A 24,867-nucleotide genomic window follows, 5' to 3' on the forward strand; every position below is an offset into this window, starting at 1 on the left:
CATAATAAAGGCCATATATGACAAACCCACAGCCAATATCATTCTCAATGGTGAAAAACTGAAAGCATTTCCTCTAAGATCAAGAACAAGATAAGGTTGTCCACTCTCACCACTATTATTCAACATAGTTTTGGAGGTTTTAGCCAAAGCAATGAGAGAAGAAAAAGAAATAAAAGGAATACAAATCAGAAAAGGAGATGTAAAGCTGTCACTGTTTGCAGATGACATGATACTATACATAGAGAATCCTAAAGATGCCACCAGAAAACTACTAGAGCTAATCAATGAATTTGGTAAAGTTGCAGGATACAAAATTAATGCACAGAAATCTCTTGCATTCCTATACACTCATGATGAAATCAGAAAGAGAAATTAAGGAAACACTCCCATTTACCATTGCAACAAAAAGAATAAAATACCTAGGAATAAACCTACCTAAGGAGACAAATGACCTGTATGCAGAAAACTATAAGACACTGATGAAAGAAATTAAAGATGATACAAACAGATAGAGAGATATACCATGTTCTTTGATTGGAAGAATCAACATTGTGAAAAGGACTATACTACGCAAAGCAATCTACAGATTCAGTGCAATCCCTATCAAACTACCACTGGCATTTTTCACAGAACTAGAACAAAAAATTTCACAATTTGTATGGAAACAGAAAAGACCCCGAATAGCCAAAGCAATCTTGAGAAAGAAAAACGGAGCTGGAGGAAGAAACAGGCTCCCGGACCTCAGACTATACTACAAAGCTACAGTAATCAAGAGAGTATGGTGGGCTTCTCTGGTGGCGCAGTGGTTGAGAATCTGCCTGCTAATGCAGGGGACACGGGTTCGAGCCCTGGTCTGGGAAAATCCCACATGCCACGGAGCAGCCTGGCCCGTGAGCCACAGCTACTGAGCCTGCGCGTCTGGAGCCTGTGCCCCGCAACGGGAGGGGCCGCGATAGTGAAAGGCCCGCGCACCGCGATGAAGAGCGGTCCCCGCACCGTGATGAAGAGTGGCCCCCACTTGCCGTAACCAGAGAAAGCCCTCGCACGAACCGAAGACCCAACACAGCCAAAAATAAATAAATAAATAAATAAAGTAGCTATAAAATTAAAAAAAAAAAAAAAAGAGAGTATGGTACTGGCACAAAAACAGAAATATAGATCAACAGAATAGGATAGAAAGCCCAGAGATAAACCCACACACATATGGTCACCATATCTTTGATAAAGGACGGAAGAATATACAATGGAGAAGAGACAGCCTCTTCAATAAGTGGTGCTAGGAAAACTGGACAGTTACATGTAAAAGAATAAAATTAGAACACTCCCTAACACCATACACAAAAATAAACTCAAAATGGATTAAAGACCTAAATGTAAGGCCAGACACTATCAAACTCTTAGAGGAAAACATAGGCAGAACACTCCATGACATAAATCACAGCAAGATCCTTTTTGACACACCTCCTAGAGAAATGGAAATAAAAAGAAAAATAAACAAATGGGACCTAATGAAACTTAAAAGCTTTTGCACAGCAAAGGAATAACTAAACAAGATGAAAAGACAACCCTCAGAAAGGGAGAAAATATTTGCAAACGAATCCACGGACAAAGGATTAATCTCCAAAATATATAAACAGCTCATGCAGCTCAATATTAAAAAAACAAACAACCCAATCCAAAAATGGGCAGAAGACCTAAACAGACATTTCTCCAAAGAAGATATACAGATTGCCAACAAACACATGTTAGGATGCTCAACATCACTAATCATTAGAGAAATGCAAATCAAAACTACAATGAGGTATCACCTCACACCAGTCAGTATGGCCATCATCAAAAAATCTACAAACAATAAAGGCTGGAGAGCGTGTGGAGAAAAGGGAACCCTCTTGCACTGTTGGTGGGAATGTAAATTGATACAGCCACTATGGAGAACAGTATGGAGGTTCCTTAAAAAACTAAAAATAGAATTACCATATGACCCAGCAATCCCACTACTGGGCATATACCCTGAGAAAACCATAATTCCAAAAGAGTCATGTACCACAATGTTCATTGCAGCTCTATTTACAATAGCCAGGACATGGAAGCAACCTAAGTGTCCATCAACAGATGAATGGATAAAGAAGATGTGGCACATATATACAATGGAATGTTACTCAGCCATAAAAAGAAACGAAACTGAGTTATTTGTCATGAGGTGGATGGACCTAGAGTGTGTCCTACAGAGTGAAGTAAGTCAGAAAGAGAAAAACAGTACCATATGCTGACACATATATATGGAATCTTAAAAAGAAAAAAAGGTTATGAAGAACCTAGGGGCAGGACAGGAATAAAGATGCAGATGTAGAGAATGGACTTGAGGACACGGGGAGGGGAAAGGGTAAGCTGGGATGAAGTGAGAGAGTGGCATGGACTTATATATACTACCAAATGTAAAATCGATAGCTAGTGGGAAGCAGCCGCATAGCACAGGGAGATCAGCTCAGTGCTTTGTGACCACCTAGAGGGGTGGGATAGGGCGGGTGGGAAGGAGACGCAAGAGGGAGGGGATATGGGGATATATGTATATGTATAGCTGATTCACTCTGTTATAAAGCAGAAACTAACACACCAATGTAAAGCAATTATACTCCAATAAAGATGTTAAAAAAGAAATAAAAACTCTGAAACAAAAAAAAAAAGATGGCCATTGGTGAGTATGTTTATAATATTAAAAACTCAAAAAGCTACTCTAATTAAATGACTGATAAAATATTAATTAATAATAATAACTAAGTAATTATTGAGCATCATGTTCGAAGGGCTTTACAGACAGCATCTTCCTTTCATAATCCTCGTAAGAGACTCAAAAGGCTATCTCTATTTTAAGGATAAGGAACTTGGGGAGAGAAGTTAATCAATTTGCCCAAAGTAACATTTCTAGTCAGAGACAAAACAGGGATTTAAATAAGGGAATAGTAGGTCCCAATGGAAAAGAGCAGCATGTGGGAAAAAAAAAATCTATCTGCTAATGAAAAGAGAATTCTACCCACATATACATGTTCATCCATACCCTCCTGGAATTTAATTATGGAATTATGTCAGTATGCAAGTGAAATAAATAGTAAGTTGGAATAAGGAAAAGATGTTATGACACATTAAGATTTAAATTTACCTTTTTAAAAGGTAATATTGTGTTCATGATATGGTGCTAGATTATCTTTTTTTTTTTTTACTCGAGATTATCAATAAAAAAAGGAATCAAGAATCAAGGAGATTTAACAATGCTAAAGTTAAATTACAGGTGTCTACTGCTTTAGTAAACATTCAAGGTAGGAAATCAGATATAGAAGACAAAGGAATTATGAGTAAAAGTGACCATATAATTTATCTTCCAACCCATAACACTTTTGAGAATGAAAGAAATCCCTATCAGTAATTATGATGGTAAGACAAATATAATATAAACTAGGACTGCTCCAGGCAAATCCAGACATTTGGTCACCCTAGTTAAGAAAAATACTTTAACAAAAATTTCTTTGGTATGATTTTTTTTTGATACTATGTTAGCATGTACTCCACAATACAAGACTTTATCTGTCTTATTCACTGCCCCTAGATGGGTGCTTTGTGCACAGTAGGCACTCAATAAATAACTGTTGAAGGAATTATTAGGTTTCCTTTAATTAAAAAAAAAAAAAAGGTTTCCTGTGTCTAAACAATACAGCTTCATTGTTTAAACATCATTATGACCTAAGTTTGTAAACAAATAAGCATTATTCATGCATGCAAAGACTCAGAGGAACAACAACAAAAATAATCAACAAACCCATCTCTATGTATTAGACATGGGAGACAGAACACTGAAATTAAGGCACAGCAATTAATGAGTAAAAATGGCATACTACATAGTTCTAATTTAGAGTATAATAATGAAAATAAAGTTCAAACCTACAAAGAAAGTTATTCATTTTAAAACGTTCTTTTATCTTAGTCATGAAAACCAACGAGAAAAGAAGACAAATCTTTCATTTCTTACCTGCACAGCCGAAAGCCAGATGGTATCTAGAAGAGGGGCTGAATTTAACACAGCACACGTTAGCCTTCGCCTCAATGCTTGCCACTGAGTTGTCTAGGTTGGTAGACCATAGCTTCACTAAGAGTAAGGAACAATAAAAATGAAAATAAACAATACATAGGCCAATGCTTCTGTAACTGAGAAAGTCTGCTAATTGCCACAGCTGTCTTTTCATACTAATCTAATTTTGGTTTACTAGGATCAAAAATGTTTACACTGAATGAATGAATAATAGAACAGTATATTTAAACCAACAGAGCTTAGTTTCAAAGTCAGAAAACATTATATAATCAATACATCTCATAACTAAGGCATAAAAGACAGGTTAAAAAAAGCAATCTGAAATACATGTGTATTTGCCTTAGTATTCTTTAAATAGTGTGTGTGTGTGTGTGTGTGTATGAGTAGGGCAACTACATGGTTTTTCGTCCAACCTATTACACTTTTGAGAACCTCACATACACATGTACACACACATTTTCACATGTACGATATATATCAGATTGTATATATGATATATACACAAATATCTTTTAAAGTACGTGGGATCAGTTATTTCATCTTTCAATTAAGAATTTCATGATTTTAAAATTTTACATGGGAACTTAGTTGTATGATTTAGTACATCTAAAGTAACAGGTGACAGAATTGCTTAGCTGAACTTTAAAATTTTGCTTTAATATTTGATATTTAGTCCATTCCAATGGTATATATTGAGATTTGTAAGGATTAGGGAGTGAAAAGCTGACTGATCAGAGCAGGTCAGATCTGAAAACAGAAGTATAAAAGTGAGATGTTATCTTGTGAGTTACCAGAGCAAGCATATCATTTTTAAACAAAAATGTCTTAGTAGACACTAGAATACAAATAGACTTTCAAGATATAGGTTACGATCCTGGTTGCACAGTAGGATTAATAACAAACATTAACAATAACAACAACAAAAATCTTCCTAACCCATCGTTCTATGGGTCCCAATGTCTCGTCAGGACAGTGCCCAGATGGGGTCCAGGTATTGGTGGTTTTTTAAAAAGCTCTCTGGGGGCCTCCCTGGTAGCGCAGTGGTTAAGAATCCACCTGCCAGTGCAGGGGACACGGGTTCAAGCCCTGATCCAGGAAGATCCCACATGCCGCAGAGCAACTAAGCCTGTGTGCCACAACTACTGAGCCTGAGCTCTACAGCCTGCGAGCCACAACTACTGAGCCCACGTGCCACAACTACTGAAGCCCGCGCACCTAGAGCCCGTGCTCCACAACAAGAGAAGCCACCGCAATGAGAAGCCCGCGTACCGCAACGAAGACCCAACGCAGCCAAAAATAAATAAATTAATTAAAAAAAAAAAGCTTTCTGAGTGATTCTAATGTGTAAAGCAGAATTGAAAACCAAAATATAGAGCTGGAGGCATAATAAAATTTTAGAATCTTTTTAGGATTATTAATACAGTGATCTTTAAATAGGAGTGAAAAACATAAAAATGGTTCCATCAACTACCACTTCTATGAATGTTATTTCATAAGAATAAAGACTTCCTCTGTGTGAACAGGATCATTTATCTTCTATGAATAGAATTTCACAAGAACAGAAAATTTCTTTAAATATGTGAAACCTCTGAATAAAAATTAATCATAAAAAAAGTTATTTAAAACCTGATGAATCTATTAGCCTTCCCAGAGAAACATAAGATACTCATTACTAAAACAAAAAAATAACAGTTTTAAATAGAAATATTTTATTTGTTTCACGTTATTTTCCAATAGGAATCATGTGCTATTTCAGTCAACATACAATTGTTCAGGCAATTAAGATACACAATTCTGAGATGAGATGGCTAGCTGTAATTAAAAGTCTGCATGTCAAGTAGTACTTATAGATTAGAATATCAAGTGGTAGAACTGTACTCTAACAGTGTGGCAAGCCAAAGTTAATCCACAACAAATATTTATGGAGCACCTACTAATCCCATAACCTCACTACTAATCACTAAGAACCTTTACAAACAAGGGTTATATATCAGTGTTTTATGACTATTAAATATGAGTAGTCACAAAAATGAACCAGAACTAACAGAACAACAGCCAACTTAGAAGTGAGGTCTCTTTTATTTCAAAGTAATTTTCTCAATGGAGTAATCATTTACATTTTAAAAATAAGACATAATGGTAACCACCATGGTTATAATTTTCAACACGTAAGATATTAGAATCTAATATAACTGTCTGAACTGTAAGGATACCTAAGGTTTAAAATACTATAAAGATACACTGAATATATAAAGCACAGAAAAGAAAAATGCACAAGGAATATAATGCTTTTCTTAAGTTATTAGTTATTAAATAGAACAGGTATTGTGGGTTAAATTGTTTTCCCCAAAAAGATATGTTGAAGTCCTAACACTAGGTACCTATGAGTGTCAACTTATTTTGAAATAGGGTCTTTACAGATGTAATCAAGTTAAGATGAGGTCATACTGGAATAGGATGGGCCCTATATCCAATGACTTATATCTTTATAAGGAGAGGGAGACTTGGCTACAGAGGCAAAGAGTGAAGAAGGAGATGTGCAGAGAGAGGCAGAAATTGGATGCAGCTACAAGTAAAAGAATGCCAAGGACTGCTACGTAACCACCAGAAGCTAGGAAGGCAGCAAGGACGGAGTCTTCCCTAGAGTCTTCAGAGGGAGAATGGCCCTGCCAATACCTTACTCCGGGCTTCTAAGCCTGCAGTACTGTGAGAGAATAAATTTCTATTGTAGGGGCCAGGCAGGTAGTGGTACGCTGCTATGGCAGTCCTAGGGAACTAATACAACAGATATGATGAAATAACATTAAAATCAACTTAATATCCTAAGATAACATCATAGGTCAAAAGGTAAAATAGTATAATCTTTTGGAGAAAGAAATCAATAAAAGTACCAGAAGAAAATGTCTAAGACGGAATTCCCTGGCAGCCCAGTGGTTAGGACTTGGTGCTCTCACTGCCAGGGGCCTGGGTTTGATCCCTGTTAAGAGGAACTAAGATCCGCAAGCTGCGTGGTGTGGCCAAAAAAAAAAAAGAAAATGTCTAAGACAAATATAAATGAGATGTTCTTCACAATAAGGAACTATGGTTCCTTTCTTCTTAAAAGTCTGATAGTAAGAATTTCTTTTAACTACAAAATTACAGTCTCAACATTTATTGTGAAAATTCCTTTTGGCAAGAAAAAACAAAAGCGAATTTAAAAGAAAATATCCTCAAGATGAAGAGCTAAGGCAATTAAATCAAACAAAACACATTGCCCTTATTTATATAGTCTCCTGTGACACTCAGCAAAAAATCAAAATAGTGACCCTTAGGAAAATCATGTCAAAATGTAGGAGACTAAAAAAAAAACAAAAAACAAAAAAAAACTTATTCTGAATACTATCTAGCTGCCTTTAGGAAATGAATTTTTTACTTATAACTAAGTGTTTTATTACAAGTTTGTTTAATGTTAATAGGTAAAGAAAAGGTTTTTGTTTTTTTGTTTTCTTGGTTTTTTTGAGTATCACCTGAATCTTAAGTCCCATTAAAAAGTCCTGAATTTTAAAAAATCCAACTACCCTAGAGGATTGGTGAGGTTTATCATCTACAAATCTTTAAAGTCTGGGTTAAACACTCCATAAGTTCTTTTGTTCAAAATTATTTTTTCCAAAAACAGAACACATTACATATCTATAATAATGCCAGTACCAATTTCAATGTGCATGATTTATGTTTCTGAGCTTTTCAGACTGGGTCCACTGTATATCTATTTGCACAAAGCTTCCCAAGAAAGAATTCATTGTAAAAGATAAAGGAAACAGGCCCAGGAGTTTGACACAGTAAGAAAGCCTGTCTTTAGTGAGAATGTGCAAGTATGAGTATGATTCATATCCGGTACTCCTGAAGGCACTTCTGAACTACTGTCTAGATCCTACAGAAAACAGAATGAATTAAAAGGGAGAATGCTGCTTCACCCAAAACTATCATAAACATATATACTATTTGATAAGTCTAAAATAGTGTAAAAGATTAAACACAAAGATGTGTACTTTGACAATGCTAATTATCAAACATAAGTTTTTCTTTTAAACTTCATCAAAGAGAAAACAGGCCTTGTCGCATTAGTTAGCTGTTGTTGCACAGCAAATTGCCCCAAAACTTAGCAACTTAAAACAACAAAATTTACTATGTCACATAGTTTCTGAGAATCAGGAATCTCCAACCAGCTTGGCTGGGTGCTTTTGGCTCACCGTCTCAAGGTTCAGAGGTCACAGTAAAGCTGAGCTGAAGGATTCGCTTCAAAGCTCACTCAACACAGCTCTTGGCGTGAGGATTCGGTTCCCCACCATTTGGGCTTATGACACAGCTAGCTTCTCCCAAACCAAGTGAATGGAAAGAGAATGATGAAGACAGATAAACTAATTTCAGAAGGGACATACCTTCACTTCTACAGTATTCTGGTATCATGCAGACTGGAGCAATGGGGAAGCAGGGGAACTAAAAAAGTGTGGGAATAATAGAAGCCAAAGATCACTGGGGTCCATGTGGGATGCTGGCCAACACAAGCCTTTTAATTTCATTTGGATCCAGGAGATATTATACTTAGTAGAGTTATAACTTATGGGAATGATAACTGTTATCATAATGCTGTTTATTTATTATGTTGCAGTTCATTTTTTAGTCCTCTGATGATAAGAAGTGGAAGCATTTCATTCAGTATGAGTTAAGTAAAATTAATTTTTAAAATTTACCAAGATTTCAAATTCAGCACTTTTATATTACATTTACATTAACATATACAACTATGAAAATTTGGAATAAATCAGGCTAAATTTAGGGTGTCCTAAAGCCTAAATTCTTCAAACTCATATATGGAGGGGAAAAAACCTTTAAAGAATGTGCTTATTCTATTTCAAAAGCAAGATTATTTATTGGAAATGACTCTTAGGTTTTGTATTTTAAAAGGAAAATACATTTTCCCAAAAGAACTTATGAAATGGCTCATGAAACTCTTTTCTGATCACCTTGCTAGGTATTGACAGTTCTTTAACATGCAAATATGTGCACATATAATTGGAAGTAAACTGTTTTTATTTATTTATTTTTTAAACTTTTTATCTTACAACTGGCTTAGAGAAGTTAGATCAACATGGTTGATCTGTCGGGGAAAAAAGTTCAGTCATCATTTATGAGGAATTAAACTATTTTTAAAATATACAGATCAGAAAAATATTATTTGTAAGGACTGAGTATTTAATTATGCAATGAAAAAATAACTTCCATTGTTAATAATGGTTAAAAATTGATTAAACAACAAGTATAAAAAATGTTAAATATTTTTGTGTAAAATACATTAAAATAATTTAAAATATTCTTACTATAAAACTATTATAAAGGCTATATTTTATAAGTAAAATCACCAAACAGTCAAGGAGTGATAAATATATTTAAGAAACAGTAAATACAGGCATTCCTGTATTGAGGGTTTTGTTCCAGGCCACCACAATAAAGCAAGTACCGTAATAAAGGGAGTCACAAAATTTCTGTTTTCCCAATACATGTAAAATCCATGTTTACATTATACTGCAGTCTATTAAACGTGCAGTAGCGTTATATCCAAAAAAAAATTTTTACACACCTTAATTAAAAAATATTTTATTGCTAAAAAATGGCAACCATCATCTGAGTCTTTTTACTGGTAGACTGTTTTGCCTCTAAGTTGATGGCTGCTGACTGATCACAATGGTGGTTGCTGAAGGCTTGGGGTGGCTGCAGCAACTTCTTAAAGTAAGACGGCAGTGAAGTCTGCCCCATCTATTAACTCTTCCTTTCATGAACAATTTCTCTGTTTTCAATTGACTTTGCCCAGATTCATCAGAGGAATCACACTATCTATGGCAGATATAGCCTTACAAAATGTATTTCTTAAATAATAAGATCTGAAAGTTGAAATTACTCCCTGATCTATAGGCTGTAGAATGGATGTTGTATTAGCAGGCATGAAAAAAACATTAATCTCATTGTCTCTCTCCATCAGAGGTCTTGGATGACCAGGAGCATTGTCAATGAGCAGTACTATTTTGAAAGGAATCTTTTTTTCTGAGCAGGAGGTCTCAACAGTGGGCTTGAAATATTCAGCAAACCATGTTGTAATCAGATGTGCATTCATGCAGGCTTTGTTGTTCCATTTAAGGAGCACAGGCAGAGTGGATTTAGCATAATTCTTAAGGGCCCTACAATTTTCAAAATGGCAAATGAGCACTGGCTTCAATTTCAAATTACCAGCTGCTTTAGCCCCAACAAGAGTCGGCCTGTCCTTTAAAGCTTTGAAACCAGGCACAGACTTCTCTTCTCTAGTTATGGAAATCCTAGATGGCATCTTCTTTCAATATAATACTGTTTCATCTACATTGAAAATATGTTGTTTAGTGGAGCCACCTTCATTATCTTAACTAGATCTTCTGGATAATTTGCAACAGCTTCTAATCAGCACTTGCAGCTTCACTGCGCACTTTTATGTTGTAAAGACAGTTTCTTTTCTTAAACCACATGAGCCAACCTCTGCTAGCTTCAAACTTTTCTTCTGCAACTTCCTCACCTCTCTCAGCCTTCATAGAATTGAAGAGAGTTAGGGCCTTGCTCTGGATTAGGCTTTGGCTTAAGGGAATATTTGATCTTCTATCCAGACCACTAAAACTTTCTTCATATCAGCAATAAGGCTATTCCACTTTCTTATCATCTGTGTGTTCACTGGAATAACACTTTTAATTTCCTTCAAGAACTTTTCCTTAGCATTCACAACTTGGCTAAGTGTTTGGTGCAAGAGGCCTAGCTTTCAGCCTATCTTGACTCTCAACATGCCTTCTTCACTAACCTTAATCATTTCTAGCTTTTGATTTAAAGTTAGATGTGCCACATGAAAAGATGCTCAACATCATAACTAATCATTAGAGAAATGCAAATCAAAACAACAATGAGGTACCACCTCACAGTGCTCAGAATGGCCGTCATCAAAAAGTCTACAAATAACAAATGCTGGAGAGGGTGTGGAGAAAAGGGAACCCTCCTACACTGTTGGTGGAAATGTAAGTTGGTGTAGACACTATGGAAAACAGTATGGAGGTTCCTCAAAAAACTAAAAATAGAGTTGCCATATGATCCAGCAATCCCACTCCTGGGCATATATCTGGATGAAACTATAATTCAAAAAGATACATACACCCCTGTGTTCAAAGCAGCAGTATTCACAATAGTCAAGACATGGATAAAATCTAAATGTCCATCAACAGAGGAATGGATAAAGAAAATGTGGTACATACATATACAATGGAATACTACTCAGCCATAAAAAAGAATGAAATAATGTCATTTGCAGCAACATGGATGGACTTAGAGATCATCATACTAAGCGAGGTGAGAAAGAGAAAGACAAATACCATATGACATCACTTATATGTGGAATCTAAAGTATGACACAAATGAATTTACCTACGAAACAGAAACAGACTCATAGACTTAGAGAACAGATTGGTGGTTGCCAACAGGGAGGGGAATGGGAGAGGGATGGAGTTGGAGGTTGGGGTTAGCATATGTAAGTTATTATATATAGGATGGACAAACCACAAGGTCCTACTGTATAGCACAGAGAACTATATTCAGTATAGTTAAACCATAATGGAAAAGAATATGAAAAAAAATGTATATATATGTATAACTGAATCACTTTGCTGCACAGCAGAAATTAACACAAACATTGTAAATCAACTATACTTCGATTTATAAAAAATAAATAAATAATAAAGTGAGATGTGCAACTCTTCTGTTCAATTGAACAATTAGAGGCCAACGGAGGGTCATTAACTGGCCTAATTTCACCATTGTTATGTCTCAGGGAATAGGGAGGCCTGAAGAGAAGGAGAGAGACAGAGGAACGGACAGGGGTGGAGCAATCAGAACACACACTACGTTTATCGATTAAGTTTGCCATCTTGTATAGGTGCAGTGTGTGGCACTCCAAAACAATTACAATAGAAACACCAAAGATCACTGATAACAGATCACCATAACACATATAAAAATACTGAAAAAGTTTGAAATTTTGCGAGAATTACCAAAATGTGACAGAGAGACATGAAATGAGCAAAAGCTGTTGGAAAAATGGCGCCAACAGACTTGCTCTATACAGGGTTACCATAAGTCCTCAATTTGTAAAAAACATAGAATCAGCAAGGTGCAATAAAACGAGGTATGCCTGTAACACTTTTGAGAGAGGCTTAAATGCATTTGGGAATTTTAGTACCAACCAAGACAGAGTAATCTGTCAGTCTCTCTCACTGTGAGTTTACTCTGGACAATTATCAAGAAAACAGAAAGTGACTCTCTGAGGAATGTGAATAATAAGGAAAACCAGTCATTTGGGGGAGGAAATTCAAGACTTAAGAAGTGACCAACATGGAGGTGAGAACACTGTTTTGTTCCTCCCTCTATTCTCCCATAGAGAGGCAAAGTCGGTACCTCAATCAGCAAAAACTAAGGAAAATCCCTGTGTATCTGGCCATAAGACTAATAAAAGGGGTTCTTGCAAGCCAGAGGTTTGGGAGTAATTTTCATTGTTTTTCTTTTGTTTCATCATTTTACTCTTTCAACTTTTCCCCAAGGGAGGGCTTTAGTCACAGAGTTGCATCAGTATGGGAAGCTAATGCACCAAGAGAAACTCCATCTCCATGGCCATAAAAAGGAGTAACTCATCTGTACAGAAAACCCTACTTTCTTGAGAAACCCTCAGTAAAAAAGGCTCTGAGGGTTGAAGAGTGTGCAGGAGAAACTTCAAAAAGAAAGCACTGGAAAAGGAGATCCCATACTTCTGTGTATGAACAGCATAAGTCTTGTAGTTACTTCTGAGTTCTATGTGCAAGATGGACACAAAGTAGAATGGCAAAGGTTATGAGCATTGAAAAGACCTACTAATTTCCAGATTAACCTCTGACTGGCATATGCATCAGGCAAACCAATGGAGCACAGCAAAGGCTTTGAAAACTGACCTGACAGTAAAATAACCACTCACATAGGCAAGATAGAACTTACAGTCAAAATCTAAACCAACTGGTTGCCCGATTTAAAAAAACAAAACAAAGCACTCTCCAGAAAATCTGAACAGTACCCAGAGTTGTACAAAATAATATTCAAAATGCTTAACATATAACCTCAAAATAACTCAACATACAAAAATCCAGGAAAATGTGAAGAATTTTCAAAGGAAGATGCAATCAACAGAGCAATGCTATAAAACAGATTTTAAAGCAACTATTGTAACTATGTTCCATGGGGTAAAAGTAATAAACACATTTAAAATTAATGGAAAGATAGACGTACTCAGAAGAGATATAGAAACTGTGAAAAAGAACAAAATAGAAAATTTTAAAACAATTACAGTAATTTACATAAAAGATTCACTGAGGTAAATTCATAGCAAAAGGGAGATGGACACATAAAAGTTAGTGAATGAGAAGACAGAAGAGAAATTACTCAATGTGAAGAAAGGAAAAAATATTGACAAGAAAAGGACAGAGTCTCAGGGACCTATAAGACAAAATAAAAAGGTTTAACATTCATGCAGTTGGAATCCCAAAGGAAAAAAGAATGAAATTACTGGTTTGATGAATATCTAACAAAGCAGTTTCAGAAGAAAGAATATCAATAGGGATGAAGAGTGACATTAAATACTGATAAAAGGGTCAGTTCACCAAGAAAATATAACATGCCTAAATGTTCCTGACCCTAACAATACAGCTTCCCCCCAAAATGAAGCAAAACACCCTCTTCCCCAAGATAACTGAAAGGAGAAATAAAACTAGATTTCAACACTCCTGTTTCATAATTAATAAAACAAGGAGACCAAAAAAGGGGGGATACAGAAAACCAAAAAAATATTATCAACAAGATTGATCTGACACTTATAGAACACTCCATCAAACAGCAGAGTATAGATTTTTTCAATGCACTTGGAATATGTACCAAGGTAGATTGTATTCAGGACCACAAAACAAATCAAAACAAATTTAAAAGGATTAAAATTATATAAAAATATGTTCTCTAATTATAAAAGAATTAAGCTATAAATCGGTAACAGTAAGAGCCCTGACATTTTTTTAAAAAGATGGAAAATGTTAAAATATTTTAAAATAATTCTTAGCCAAGCAAGACAATCACAAGAAATATTAGACGTAATTTTATTTATTTTTATGTTTTTTATTTATTTATTTTTTGGCTGTGCCGTGCGGCATGTGGTTCTCTGACCAAGGATCAAACCTGTGCCCCCTGCAGTGGAAGCACAGAGTCTTAACCACTGGACCACTGGGGAAGTCACAGATGTAATCTTAAATTGAATGAAAAACATATTATATGAAAATCTGTGGGATCAGTTGAAGTAGTGCTTAAAGGGAAATATATAACAAAAAATATTTATATTAGAAAAGATAAATGCTCAAATCAATGACATGAACTTCAACTGTAACAACCTAGAAAAAGAAGAAATTAAACCCAAAGCAAGAAGAAAAAATTAATGGACAAACATCAATGAAACTGAAAACAGAAAAACAGAAAAACCAATAAAATCAGTTAGATATTTGAAAAGATCAATAAGATTGATAAACCTAACATCATACTGATCTAAGTACATAAATAATAAAAAAAAGAAAGGACACAAAATACCAATTCCTGAAAGATACAAACTACCAAAGCTCACTCAAAAAGAAATAGATTAATTGAACAGTCCTAAATCTACTAAAGAAATTAAGTTCTTAGTTAAAACCTTCAAACAAAGAAAACTCCAGGACAGAAAGCTTTATTGACAAATTCTACCAAACATTTAAGAATTAAACAGTAACAATTCTAAATAATCACTTCCCTCCACCCACTCCACCCAGGGGTACACACACAGAAAAGGAAAATCATTTTAGGAGGCCAGCATTATCCTGATACAAAAAGACATTACAAGGGCTTCCCTGGTGTTGCAGTGGTTAAGAATCTGCCTGCCAATGCAGGGGACACGGGTTCGAGCCCTGGTCTGGGAAGATCCCACATGCCGCGGAGCCACTGGGCCCGTGAGCCACAATTACTGAGCCTGCGCGTCTGAAGCCTGTGCTCCGCAACAAGAGAGGCCGCGATAGTGAGAGGCCCGCGCACCACGATGAAGAGTGGCCCCCACTTGCCACAACTGGAGAAAGCCCTCGCACAGAAACAAAGACCCAACACAGCCATAAATAAATAAATAAAAATTAAAAAAAAAAAAAGACATTACAAGAATAGAAAAATAACCCTCATAAACATAGATGTAAAAATCCCCCCCAAAAAATTAGCAAATCAAATCTAACAATACAGAAAAGACAGATAATACATCATGACCAAGATGAGGTTTTTCCTGGAAATGTAAGGCTACCTCAAGATTTGAAAACAGATCATTACAGGGCTTCTCTGGTGGCGCAGTGGTTAAGAATCTGCCTGCCAACACAGGGGACACGGATTGGAGCTCTGGTCCGGGAAGATCCCACATGCAGCGGAGCAACTAAGCCCGTGCGCCACAACTACTGAGCCTGCGCTCTAGAGCCTGCGAGCCATAATTACTGAGCCCACAAGCCACAGCTACTGAAGCCCGCGTGCCTAGAGCCCGTGCTCCGCAACAAGAGAAGCCACTGCAATGAAAAGCCTGCGCACCGCAACGAAGAGTAGCCCTCCTTTGCCGCAACTAGAGAAAGCCTGCGCACAGCAACAAAGACCCAACACAGCCAAAATAAATAAAATAAAATAAATTAATCTAAAAAAAAACAGATCATTATAGTTCATGATATTGAAAAACAATACAATCATCTCAATAGATAGAGAAAAAGCATGACAAAATTCAACATCCATTCATGATAAAAAATCAGCAAACTAGAATAGAACTTCCTTAACTTGACAAAAAAAAAATGCCTAATGCAAAACCTAAATCTAACATCATATTAATGATGAAAGACTATAAGCTTTCCCCATAAGATCAGGAACAAGGCAAGGATATTTGCTGTCACCACTCTTGTTCTGGAAGTTCCTGCAAGTACAATAAAGCAAGAAAAAAAAAAATGAAAGGCACGCATGTTGAAAATGAAAAGGTATTAATGTTTCTGTTTGCCAACATGATTGGCCCAAGGAATCTCCACACATAATCTCTTAAAAGTAAAGAGTGCTTTAGCAAGGTTGTTGAAATGTAATTTATATTTAAAAAATCAATTGTTTTTCTCTAAACTAGTAAAAAATGAATGGATATTAATATTTTAAAAACCATTTTCAATAGCACCAAATATTAAACTATTTAGTTGTAATAATGTACAAGATCTGCATTCAAAAACTATAAAACAGGGCTTCCCTGGTGGCGCAGTGGTTGGGGGTCCGCCTGCCAATGCAGGGGACATGGGTTCGAGCCCTGGTCCGGGAGGATCCCACGTGCTGCAGAGCAACTAGGCCTGTGAGCCACAACTACTGAGCCTGTGCGTCTGGAGCTTGTGCTCCGCAACAAGAGAGGCCGCAATAGTGAGAGGCCCACGCACCGCGATGAAGAGTGGCCCCCGCTTGCCACAACTAGGGAAAGCCCTTGCACAGAAACAAAGACCCAACACAGCCAAAAATAAGTAAATAAATAAATAATTAATTTTAAAAAAACCTATAAAACAATAAAACTATGATAAGAGAAATCCAGAAAGGACTAAATATGAAGCGATAAACCATGTTCATGGAATGGAAGTCTCAATACATTAAGATATCAACTCATCCCATATTAATCTATAGATTCAATACTATCTCAATCAAAATCCCAGCAGGATTGTCTGTAGGTACTGGCAACTTGATTCTAAACTGTTTATGGGAAAGCAGAGAAAGTAAAGAGCTAAAATCGTTTTCAAGAACAAAGATGAAGGATTCACACTAAATGATTTCAAGACTTAAGCTACAAATCAAGACAATGTGGTATAGTAAAAGAAGAAATACATAGATCCATGTAGAATCTCAAAAATGTCACACCCTTCTATCAGAAATGGACAGATCCAGCAAGCAGAAAATCAGTAAGGACACAGTTGAACTCAACAACACCATAAATCAACTGAATATAATTGATATCTACATATTACTTTATCCAACAACAGTAGGATACACATTCTTCTCAAAGTCACATGCAACATTCATCCATTCTGGGCCATAAAACACACGTTAACAAATTTAAAAGAATGGAAATCATACAATGTATTTCTTAGACCACAATGGAATTATACTTGGAGATCAAACAAAATGCTTCTAAGTAATACATAAGTCAAATAAAAAACCTCAAGTGAAATTTAAGAATATTTTGAACTAAATGAGAATGAAGATATAACTTATCAAAATCTGTGGGATGCAGCACTCAGAGGAAAATTTATAGCACTGAATGCACATATCAAGCAAAGAAAAAAGATGCAAAATCAATAATCCAAGCTTCCAATTTAGGAAACTAGAAATAGAAGAGCAAATTAAATCTAAAGTAAGCAGGAGGGAAGTAATAAAAATTAGAGCAAAAGTCAATAAATTAAAATCAGGAAGTCAACAGAGAAAACCAATGAAACCAAAAGCTGGTTTGAAAAGATCAATTAAATCCATAAGCCTCAATGCAATCTGTAACAAAACCTCAATGAAGTTTTTTTGCAGAAATAGAATGAAATCCATCCTAAAATTTATGTGGAATCTTAATAGACCTAAAATAGTCAAAACAATCTTGAAAAAGAAGAAAACATAATGGAAGACTCACTTCCTGATTTCAAAACAAAGCTACGGTAATCAAAACAGTATGGTAGTGGCATAATGACAAATATACAGACCAATGGAAAAGAATAGAGTCCAAAAATAAGCCCTCACAGATATGATAAAATGATTTTCAACTAGGGTGCTAAGACCTTTCAATGGAGAAAGAACAATCTTTTCAACAAGTGGTTCTGGGAAAACTGGATACTCACATGTAAAAAATGAAGTCAGACCCTTACTTTACACCACATACAAAAGTGAACTCAAAATGGATCAAAGCCACAAATGTAAGAGCTAAAACTATAAAACTGTTAGATGCAAACATAGGCCAAAAAATTTATTACATTGGATTTGGCAGTGACTTCTTGAATACGACACGAAAGGCACAGGCAACAAACGAAAAAAATAGGCAATTTGGAATTCATCAATATGAAAAAATTGTGTGCATCAAAGCACACTATCAATAAATCATATATAACGGATATTTGATAATCATGATAAGGGATTAATATTCAGAATACATAGAGAACTCTTAAAACTCAACAACAACAAAACCCAATTAAAAAATTGGCATAGGACTTGAATAAACTTTTCTCCTCAGAAGATATACAAATGGCTAATAAGTACATGAAAAAATGTTCAACATCACTATCACTGGGGAAATGCAAGCAAAGCAAAACCACAGTAAGATACCACTTCATACCCATTAAAATCATTATTAAAAAAAAAAAGGAAAGATAAAAGAACAGGTATTGGCAAGGATGTGGGGAAATGTAAATAGTTGGGTACTATTGGTGGGAATATAAAATGGTGCAGCCACTGTGGGAAACAGAATGGCAGTTCCTAAAAAAATTAAGTATGTATCATATGATCCAGCAATTCCATTTCTGAGTATATACCCAGAAGAACTTAAAGCAGGGATATGAAGAGATATTTTGCCATTCATGTTCATAGCAGCATTATTCACAATAGCCAAAAAGGGGAAGCAACCGAGTGTCTATCCATCAACAAATGAAACAAAATGTGGTATATTCATACAATGAATTATTTTTCGGTCTTATAAAAGAACAAAATTCTAACACATGCTACAACATGGATGAACCTAGAAGACATTATGCTAAGTGAAATAAACCAGTCACAAGAAACAGAAATTAGAAAGGTGATTGCCAGAGGCTGGTGAAGGGGGAATGGGGAGTTACTGTTTCAGTAAAACAGAAACAGTTTCTGAAACAGAGTTTCAGGTTTGCAATATGAAAAAAGTTCTATGGATTGACAGTGGTGAAGGATGCAAAACAATGTGAAGGCACTTAATGCCACTGAGCAGTATACTTTAAAATGGTTAAAATGGTTTATTTTATGTGTATCTTAATACAATTTAAAATCAAGGGACTTCCCTGGTGGCGCAGTGGTTAAGAATCTGCCTGCCAATGCAGGGGACACGGGTTCAATCCCTGCTCTAGGAAGATCCCACATGCCACGGAGCAACTAAACCCGTGTGCCGCAACTACTGAGACCACGTGCCACAACTACTGAAGCCCATGCACCTAGAGCCCGTGCTCCGCAACAAGAGAAGCCACTGCAATGAGAAGCACATGCACCACAATGAAGAGTAGCTCCCGCTCGCCACAACGAAGACCCAACGCAGCCAAAAATAAATAAATTAAAAAAAAATAAAATCAGTAAGTAATTAAAAAAAAATCTCTTCCTACTTAAATTGCTCTTCTTACTTAAATTACTTCTATTTTCCTGAGGAAGTACACAAGTATTCTCAATAAAGGCTACCCCACTCCATTATTTAAAAAAAAAAAAAAGTTTAATTAATGAAACTTTGTATTCCAACATAAAAATGTCAATTGTAGCACAATGCTCTAAATAATTCAGAAATTCGAAGATAATTTCTTAAAGCAATTGCAAAGCAAAGTATTACAATCTATATATACTGTGGGTAAACAACTTGCTACTTTTTGATCTAAAACTTTTTGTGAGTCAAGCCAGTCACGTCATTTCCCTTTTACAGAATAGGACAGCTCTATCATTGTGAAATAAAGTTTTCAATGGTAGAGCCACCCTTGCCTATCTATCCACTAGTCTGCAAGTTACATGTTGAAAAGAAGGAAAGGGCAAAGAAATTAAGGCTACTGACTCTAAGATAAAAGAAACTTGTTAACAGGGCTTTATAAATCTAATGATGAGAAGAACCAGGCCAAAACAAGACAGTGAGGTTAACAGAAAAGAATGAATAGTAAAGATGGATATACCAAAAAAAATAGAAGAGAGAGGTCAATTAAATTGGCAGAAAGGGCTTCCCTGGTGGCGCAGTGGTTAAGAATCCGCCTGCCAATGCAGGGGACATGGGTTCGAGCCCTGGTCCGGGAAGATCCCACATGCCGTGGAGCAACTAAGCCCATGCACCACAACTACTGAGCCTGTGCTCTAGAGCCCGCAAGCCACAACAACTGGGCCCACGTGCCGCAACTATTGAAGCCCGCACGCCTAGAGCCCGTGCTCCGCAACAAGAGAAGCCATGACAATGAGAAGCCCGTGCACCGAAACGATGAGTAGCCCCCGCTCACCACAACTAGAGAAAAAAGCCCGCACACAGCAATGAAGACCCAACACAGCCAAAAATTAAAAAAATAATAAATAAATAAATTCATTAAAAAAAAAATTGGCAGAAAGAGGTGTAGAATTTTTGCCTTGAAACAAGATAAACTTCATTAAAAGATTTTGGTATGCACTCAGAATTTAATATAATTCAAAATACAGAGATGTCTAAAGTTCATTTCATGGTATATATAAAGGAACTGGTTATAAAAATGTCACAGTGTGGCATGAACCCAGAAAACATTATCAAAATGAAGATGCAGCATATTCATTTTTCTTTCACTCCAAGAAATACAGATTTTTGTGCTTAGTAGATTATGTTTAGAATAATCAGTAATCACAAAGGATTGTTATGAGTTTCAATAAATATCTGCATCTCTGTCAGTAAAAGGAATTAAGTTGGGGGAGGGGACTCAAATAGTACCTTTTGCATCATCAGAACCCGAAGCCAAGAGTTTAGGATCCATCAAATTAAAGTCAACACTCCAACACCTCTTCTCATGCTCCTGGATGGAGAAAGAAGACAAAGTAGTCTCAAACAGAATATAGATCTTAAAATAAATAAAGCAAAACAAACAAACAAACTTGATACCAATTTGTCACTATGGTGGGAGGGAAAAGAACTGGCTATGAAAACAAATGAGATGCAAAGTAGCTCCTAAACTTTTTATATACACATTTACAAAATTACTGCTTTTGGAAATTCATTTGATGCATTCTACAAATGCAAAAAGTCTGAAGAGATGTTTCAGAGAAGCATCTCTTTGGAATTACGTAGGTATAGAAAATGCTAAATAATGACTTTAAATTTGTAACTATAAAACACATGAAGCGGGCTTCCCTGGTGGCGCAGTGGTTGAGAATCTGCCTGCTAATGCAGGGGACACGGGTTCGAGCCCTGGTCTGGGAAGATCCCACATGCCGCGGAGCAGCTGGGCCCGTGAGCCACAATTGCTGAGCCTGCGCGTCTGGAGCCTGTGCCCCGCAACGGGAGGGGCCGCGATAGAGAAAGGCCCGCGCACCGCGATGAAGAGCGGTCCCCGCACCGCGATGAAGAGTGGCCCCCGCTTGCCGCAACTGGAGAAAGCCCTCGCACGAACCGAAGACCCAACACAGCCAAAAATAAATAAATAAATTAATTAATTAATTAATTAATTAAAAAAAAAAGTGGGATGAATATCAGGAGTCCCACTTAAAAAAAAAAAAACACATGAAGCTCTACAATTATTAAAAACTGAAAATGTGATTTTTAAAACAAGTAACTAGTATCCTTATTTACCTGATAGACCTTTGACCTCTGTCCTGTGAATCCATCCCATAGGATGACGGTGCCTTCATAATCACTGCTGGCTAACAGGTTCTTATGGTAACTACTCCAACTGATACAGCTGAAAGAAAGGAATACAGTTAAGCCTCATTTCACATAAAAATAAATAACAATGGGTACAAAGAATTTTGATGTGTTCAGAAAGATTAGAACCCTTTCAAAATGGTTTACGTGAGTTCACAATCATTATTCTGCCCACAATACATCTGGGAAGAAAGGTATCAAATAATTCCCAGATTTTTCCATTGAAACTACCAAGTTATGACCTGTAACCACTTTTCACGCTCATCACGAGCTGGAAGATGGATATGATGAGCCTAAAGTTGCTACTGGCCATCCTTGATACGTGAGAAAAGCATGTCTGTAAGTGAAGATAATAGAGGCCAAGGGGGCACGAACATGCCATGGCAGAATGACAGAGATCTAATCAGAGTGTTTAGGCCCCTGGATCCAGTTGTGCCCAATCATATAAACCAATAAACTGGTTTGAATTGGATTTCTGTATTTACACCCAAATCTTAACTAATATAAGTGTATGACTGAAATTTCAATTAAATGCATTTAACAGTTAGAATTAAACTTTTAACATTTATGGTTTCAGCTATTCTCAAATGTTTCAAAACTGAGAATGTGACATCTAAAAATACACTCTTTTGGTTAGACACATATGCACATCATGCATACAGTAAAGCTAATGTATGTTAAAGAAAAAAGTCACCTAGAAAGCAAAGCAATTAACCTAGGTGATTTCCAAGCATTTGAACACAAAGCTTTTTTGCTCTCTACTAGTTGCATTCATGCTAAATTTTAGGGGTTGTAAGAGTTCATTTGCAACTTTAAATACACTTATTAGAATTTCTGGGAGAAATTATATGGAACAGTTAAGAGCCTTGGATTTAGATAGACCTGAGCTTAAATTCCAGATCTGCAACTTACTAGCTGCGGCTTTGGGTAATTTAGTTCACTTTCACAATTGGTGAGCTCCAAATTGGTTTTAGGCAAGCTTACATATTGATCCTTTCAGCCCCAAGCCCATAGTTTCCAGCCTTGAACTGTTTCCTTCTCTTTATTCCAAGGTGCATACAGTACTGCCACAATTTTTACATATGTCAAGACAGAAAAGGTAAACCCTCTAATCCATATTTTCATTATAGTAACATTTACTTGATGTGGGCCAAGTATTGTGCTGAGTGCATTATGTGGATTTACTTAAAGTACAATCCTATGAAATAGGTATTACTATTAGAGCCTCTATTTTATAAATGAGTAGCATGAAATGGTTAGGAGCACAGATTCTGGAACCAAACGACTTCTGTTTGAATCCTGGCTCCTCCAGAGAATAGCTGTGCAATCTTAAGCAAGTTAATGAACCTTTTTGTGCTTCAGCTTCCTTGTGTATAAAATGGGGCAACAATGGTCAGCTTAAGACAAAGCACTTAGGACAATGCCTGCCACATAGGAATTCAATAAAGTTATGTTTTACGTTGTATTCTTTTCACTTAGGAATAAAGTATATAAACTAATAACTATAACAGATTCTCAATGATGAGCACCACTGATGAATGAGCACTACCAGCCTACCATTTTTATGAATGAATTAGAAAACAAAAAAGAAAACTATAACAAATAAAGACTACAATACTTGCTATATTATTAACATTATTAAAAGGAGCACATATACACACAGACTATATGTGTCATTCATCCAGATAAAAAAGGTACAAGGATGACTGGAAAATGTTCTAAGTTCTAAATAAATTTATTATTAAGTGATTTCCTTACATCACTCCCTTTTAAGCCAGTGCCTATGAAAACAGGGAAGCTTGTTTTAAAAATACAGATTCTAGGATTCCTCCAAGATTTGGGGGTGGGGCGGGGGTGGAGATCAGAAGTAGGGTCCAGTTTCTGCAGCCTTAACGGTACTCCAGATTTAAAAAGCACTCATTATGAACTCTAATCCCTAATACATGAAACTTAAATACTATGCCCTCATGAAAAGAAGCAAAATATTCTTCTGAAAAGAATTCTTAAAACTGTAAACAATTATAATGTTTAGATATACGCATGCTAGAGGAAAAATTCTTGACTCTGAGACACTATTCATTGGGCTACAGTAATCCTTCATTCAATACCCCATGAAAGGCCATCTACAATAAAGACCTTTATTTGATTAAGTGAAAGAAAGAGGATTTTCATTTGGCAAACAGAAAAACACTAACTACTAACCCCCACAGGGAAAAAGCAACCCATGTCTATAAAAAAGATATTCTGACGTATCCTCTGTACACAATTAAAGTGTTCACCATGAATGAGTAAGGAGTCTCACGAAAAGGTACCGTAACAAACTCATACTAATTATAGATACTAACTGTTCTATACACACTGCATTATGCCAAGGAAATAATGTCAATACCTGATTTTGGAATTGCAGGTCATTTCATTTTCAGGGTAATGAATATCCACCGCATCCTGAATGACTGTGCCATATTCATAGACTTTAATCTTCTTTGTAACCCCAGCAATTGCAAAGTAGTCACAATCCCGGTCAAATTCAATACTAAGGGAAAAAGTACATATGCGGGTCAGTAAGACTACCTACCTACCCTTGTGATGTTTACAGTGACAACATTTCAGAATTTGTTTTTTTCTATTTCTAAAGTGATTCTGTCTACAAGGATAATAGATCTACTTGAAATGACCTCAAATTGTACTAGGCCTTATGTCCAGATTAAGTCATTATCAAGGCATATAAAATTACAAGTGGTGGAGAACTGTGCACAGCTACACAATTCTGAACCATAGACGGTTCTTGTGTTCCTAGTAACTTGACATGTTTTCAACTTGGCTTTAGTAACCATATTACAACATACCCAACTGTCAAGGCTAACAAGTTATACTGTAAAAGTAGTGAGGGAAGATTCAATAGTTTGGTATATTAAAAATACGTCAAAAGAGAATTGCCAATAAATCTTTTCATAAATTCTAGCTATTTCCCTTCCTACCATACAATGGGGGTGATAGGATTTCACAATTTTAAAGTTATTTTAATAAATAAATGAGTACACAAGCTGAATTACTG

At 36.1% G+C, this 24,867-nt stretch overlaps 1 protein-coding gene and 1 non-coding gene across 6 annotated transcripts in view; both read right to left on the reverse strand.

Annotated features, from left to right (window-relative positions):
• The window catches only part of COP1 (COP1 E3 ubiquitin ligase), a 279,203-nt gene that overhangs the window by 94,762 nt on the left and 159,574 nt on the right, over positions 1–24,867 (reverse strand). For 4 of the 5 annotated variants that reach the window (XM_007165364.3, XM_057544833.1, XM_057544840.1 and 1 more), the window contains 4 exons: positions 24,202–24,345; positions 21,741–21,849; positions 20,886–20,967; positions 4,022–4,138 (listed from right to left, as the gene is read on the reverse strand). In XM_007165364.3, coding sequence (XP_007165426.3) covers positions 4,022–4,138; positions 20,886–20,967; positions 21,741–21,849; positions 24,202–24,345 — 452 coding nt within the window. The remainder of the gene's footprint in view (positions 1–4,021; positions 4,139–20,885; positions 20,968–21,740; positions 21,850–24,201; positions 24,346–24,867) is intronic. The other variant, XM_057544835.1, reaches the window with a different exon arrangement.
• Positions 9,174–9,256, reverse strand: LOC114237561 (small nucleolar SNORD12/SNORD106). Its single transcript, XR_003623098.2, has one exon. It is a non-coding gene; the product is annotated as a small nucleolar SNORD12/SNORD106 (small nucleolar RNA).

Source organism: Balaenoptera acutorostrata, chromosome 1 (genome assembly GCF_949987535.1).
Source record: "Balaenoptera acutorostrata chromosome 1, mBalAcu1.1, whole genome shotgun sequence".
Lineage (NCBI taxonomy): Eukaryota > Metazoa > Chordata > Mammalia > Artiodactyla > Balaenopteridae > Balaenoptera > Balaenoptera acutorostrata.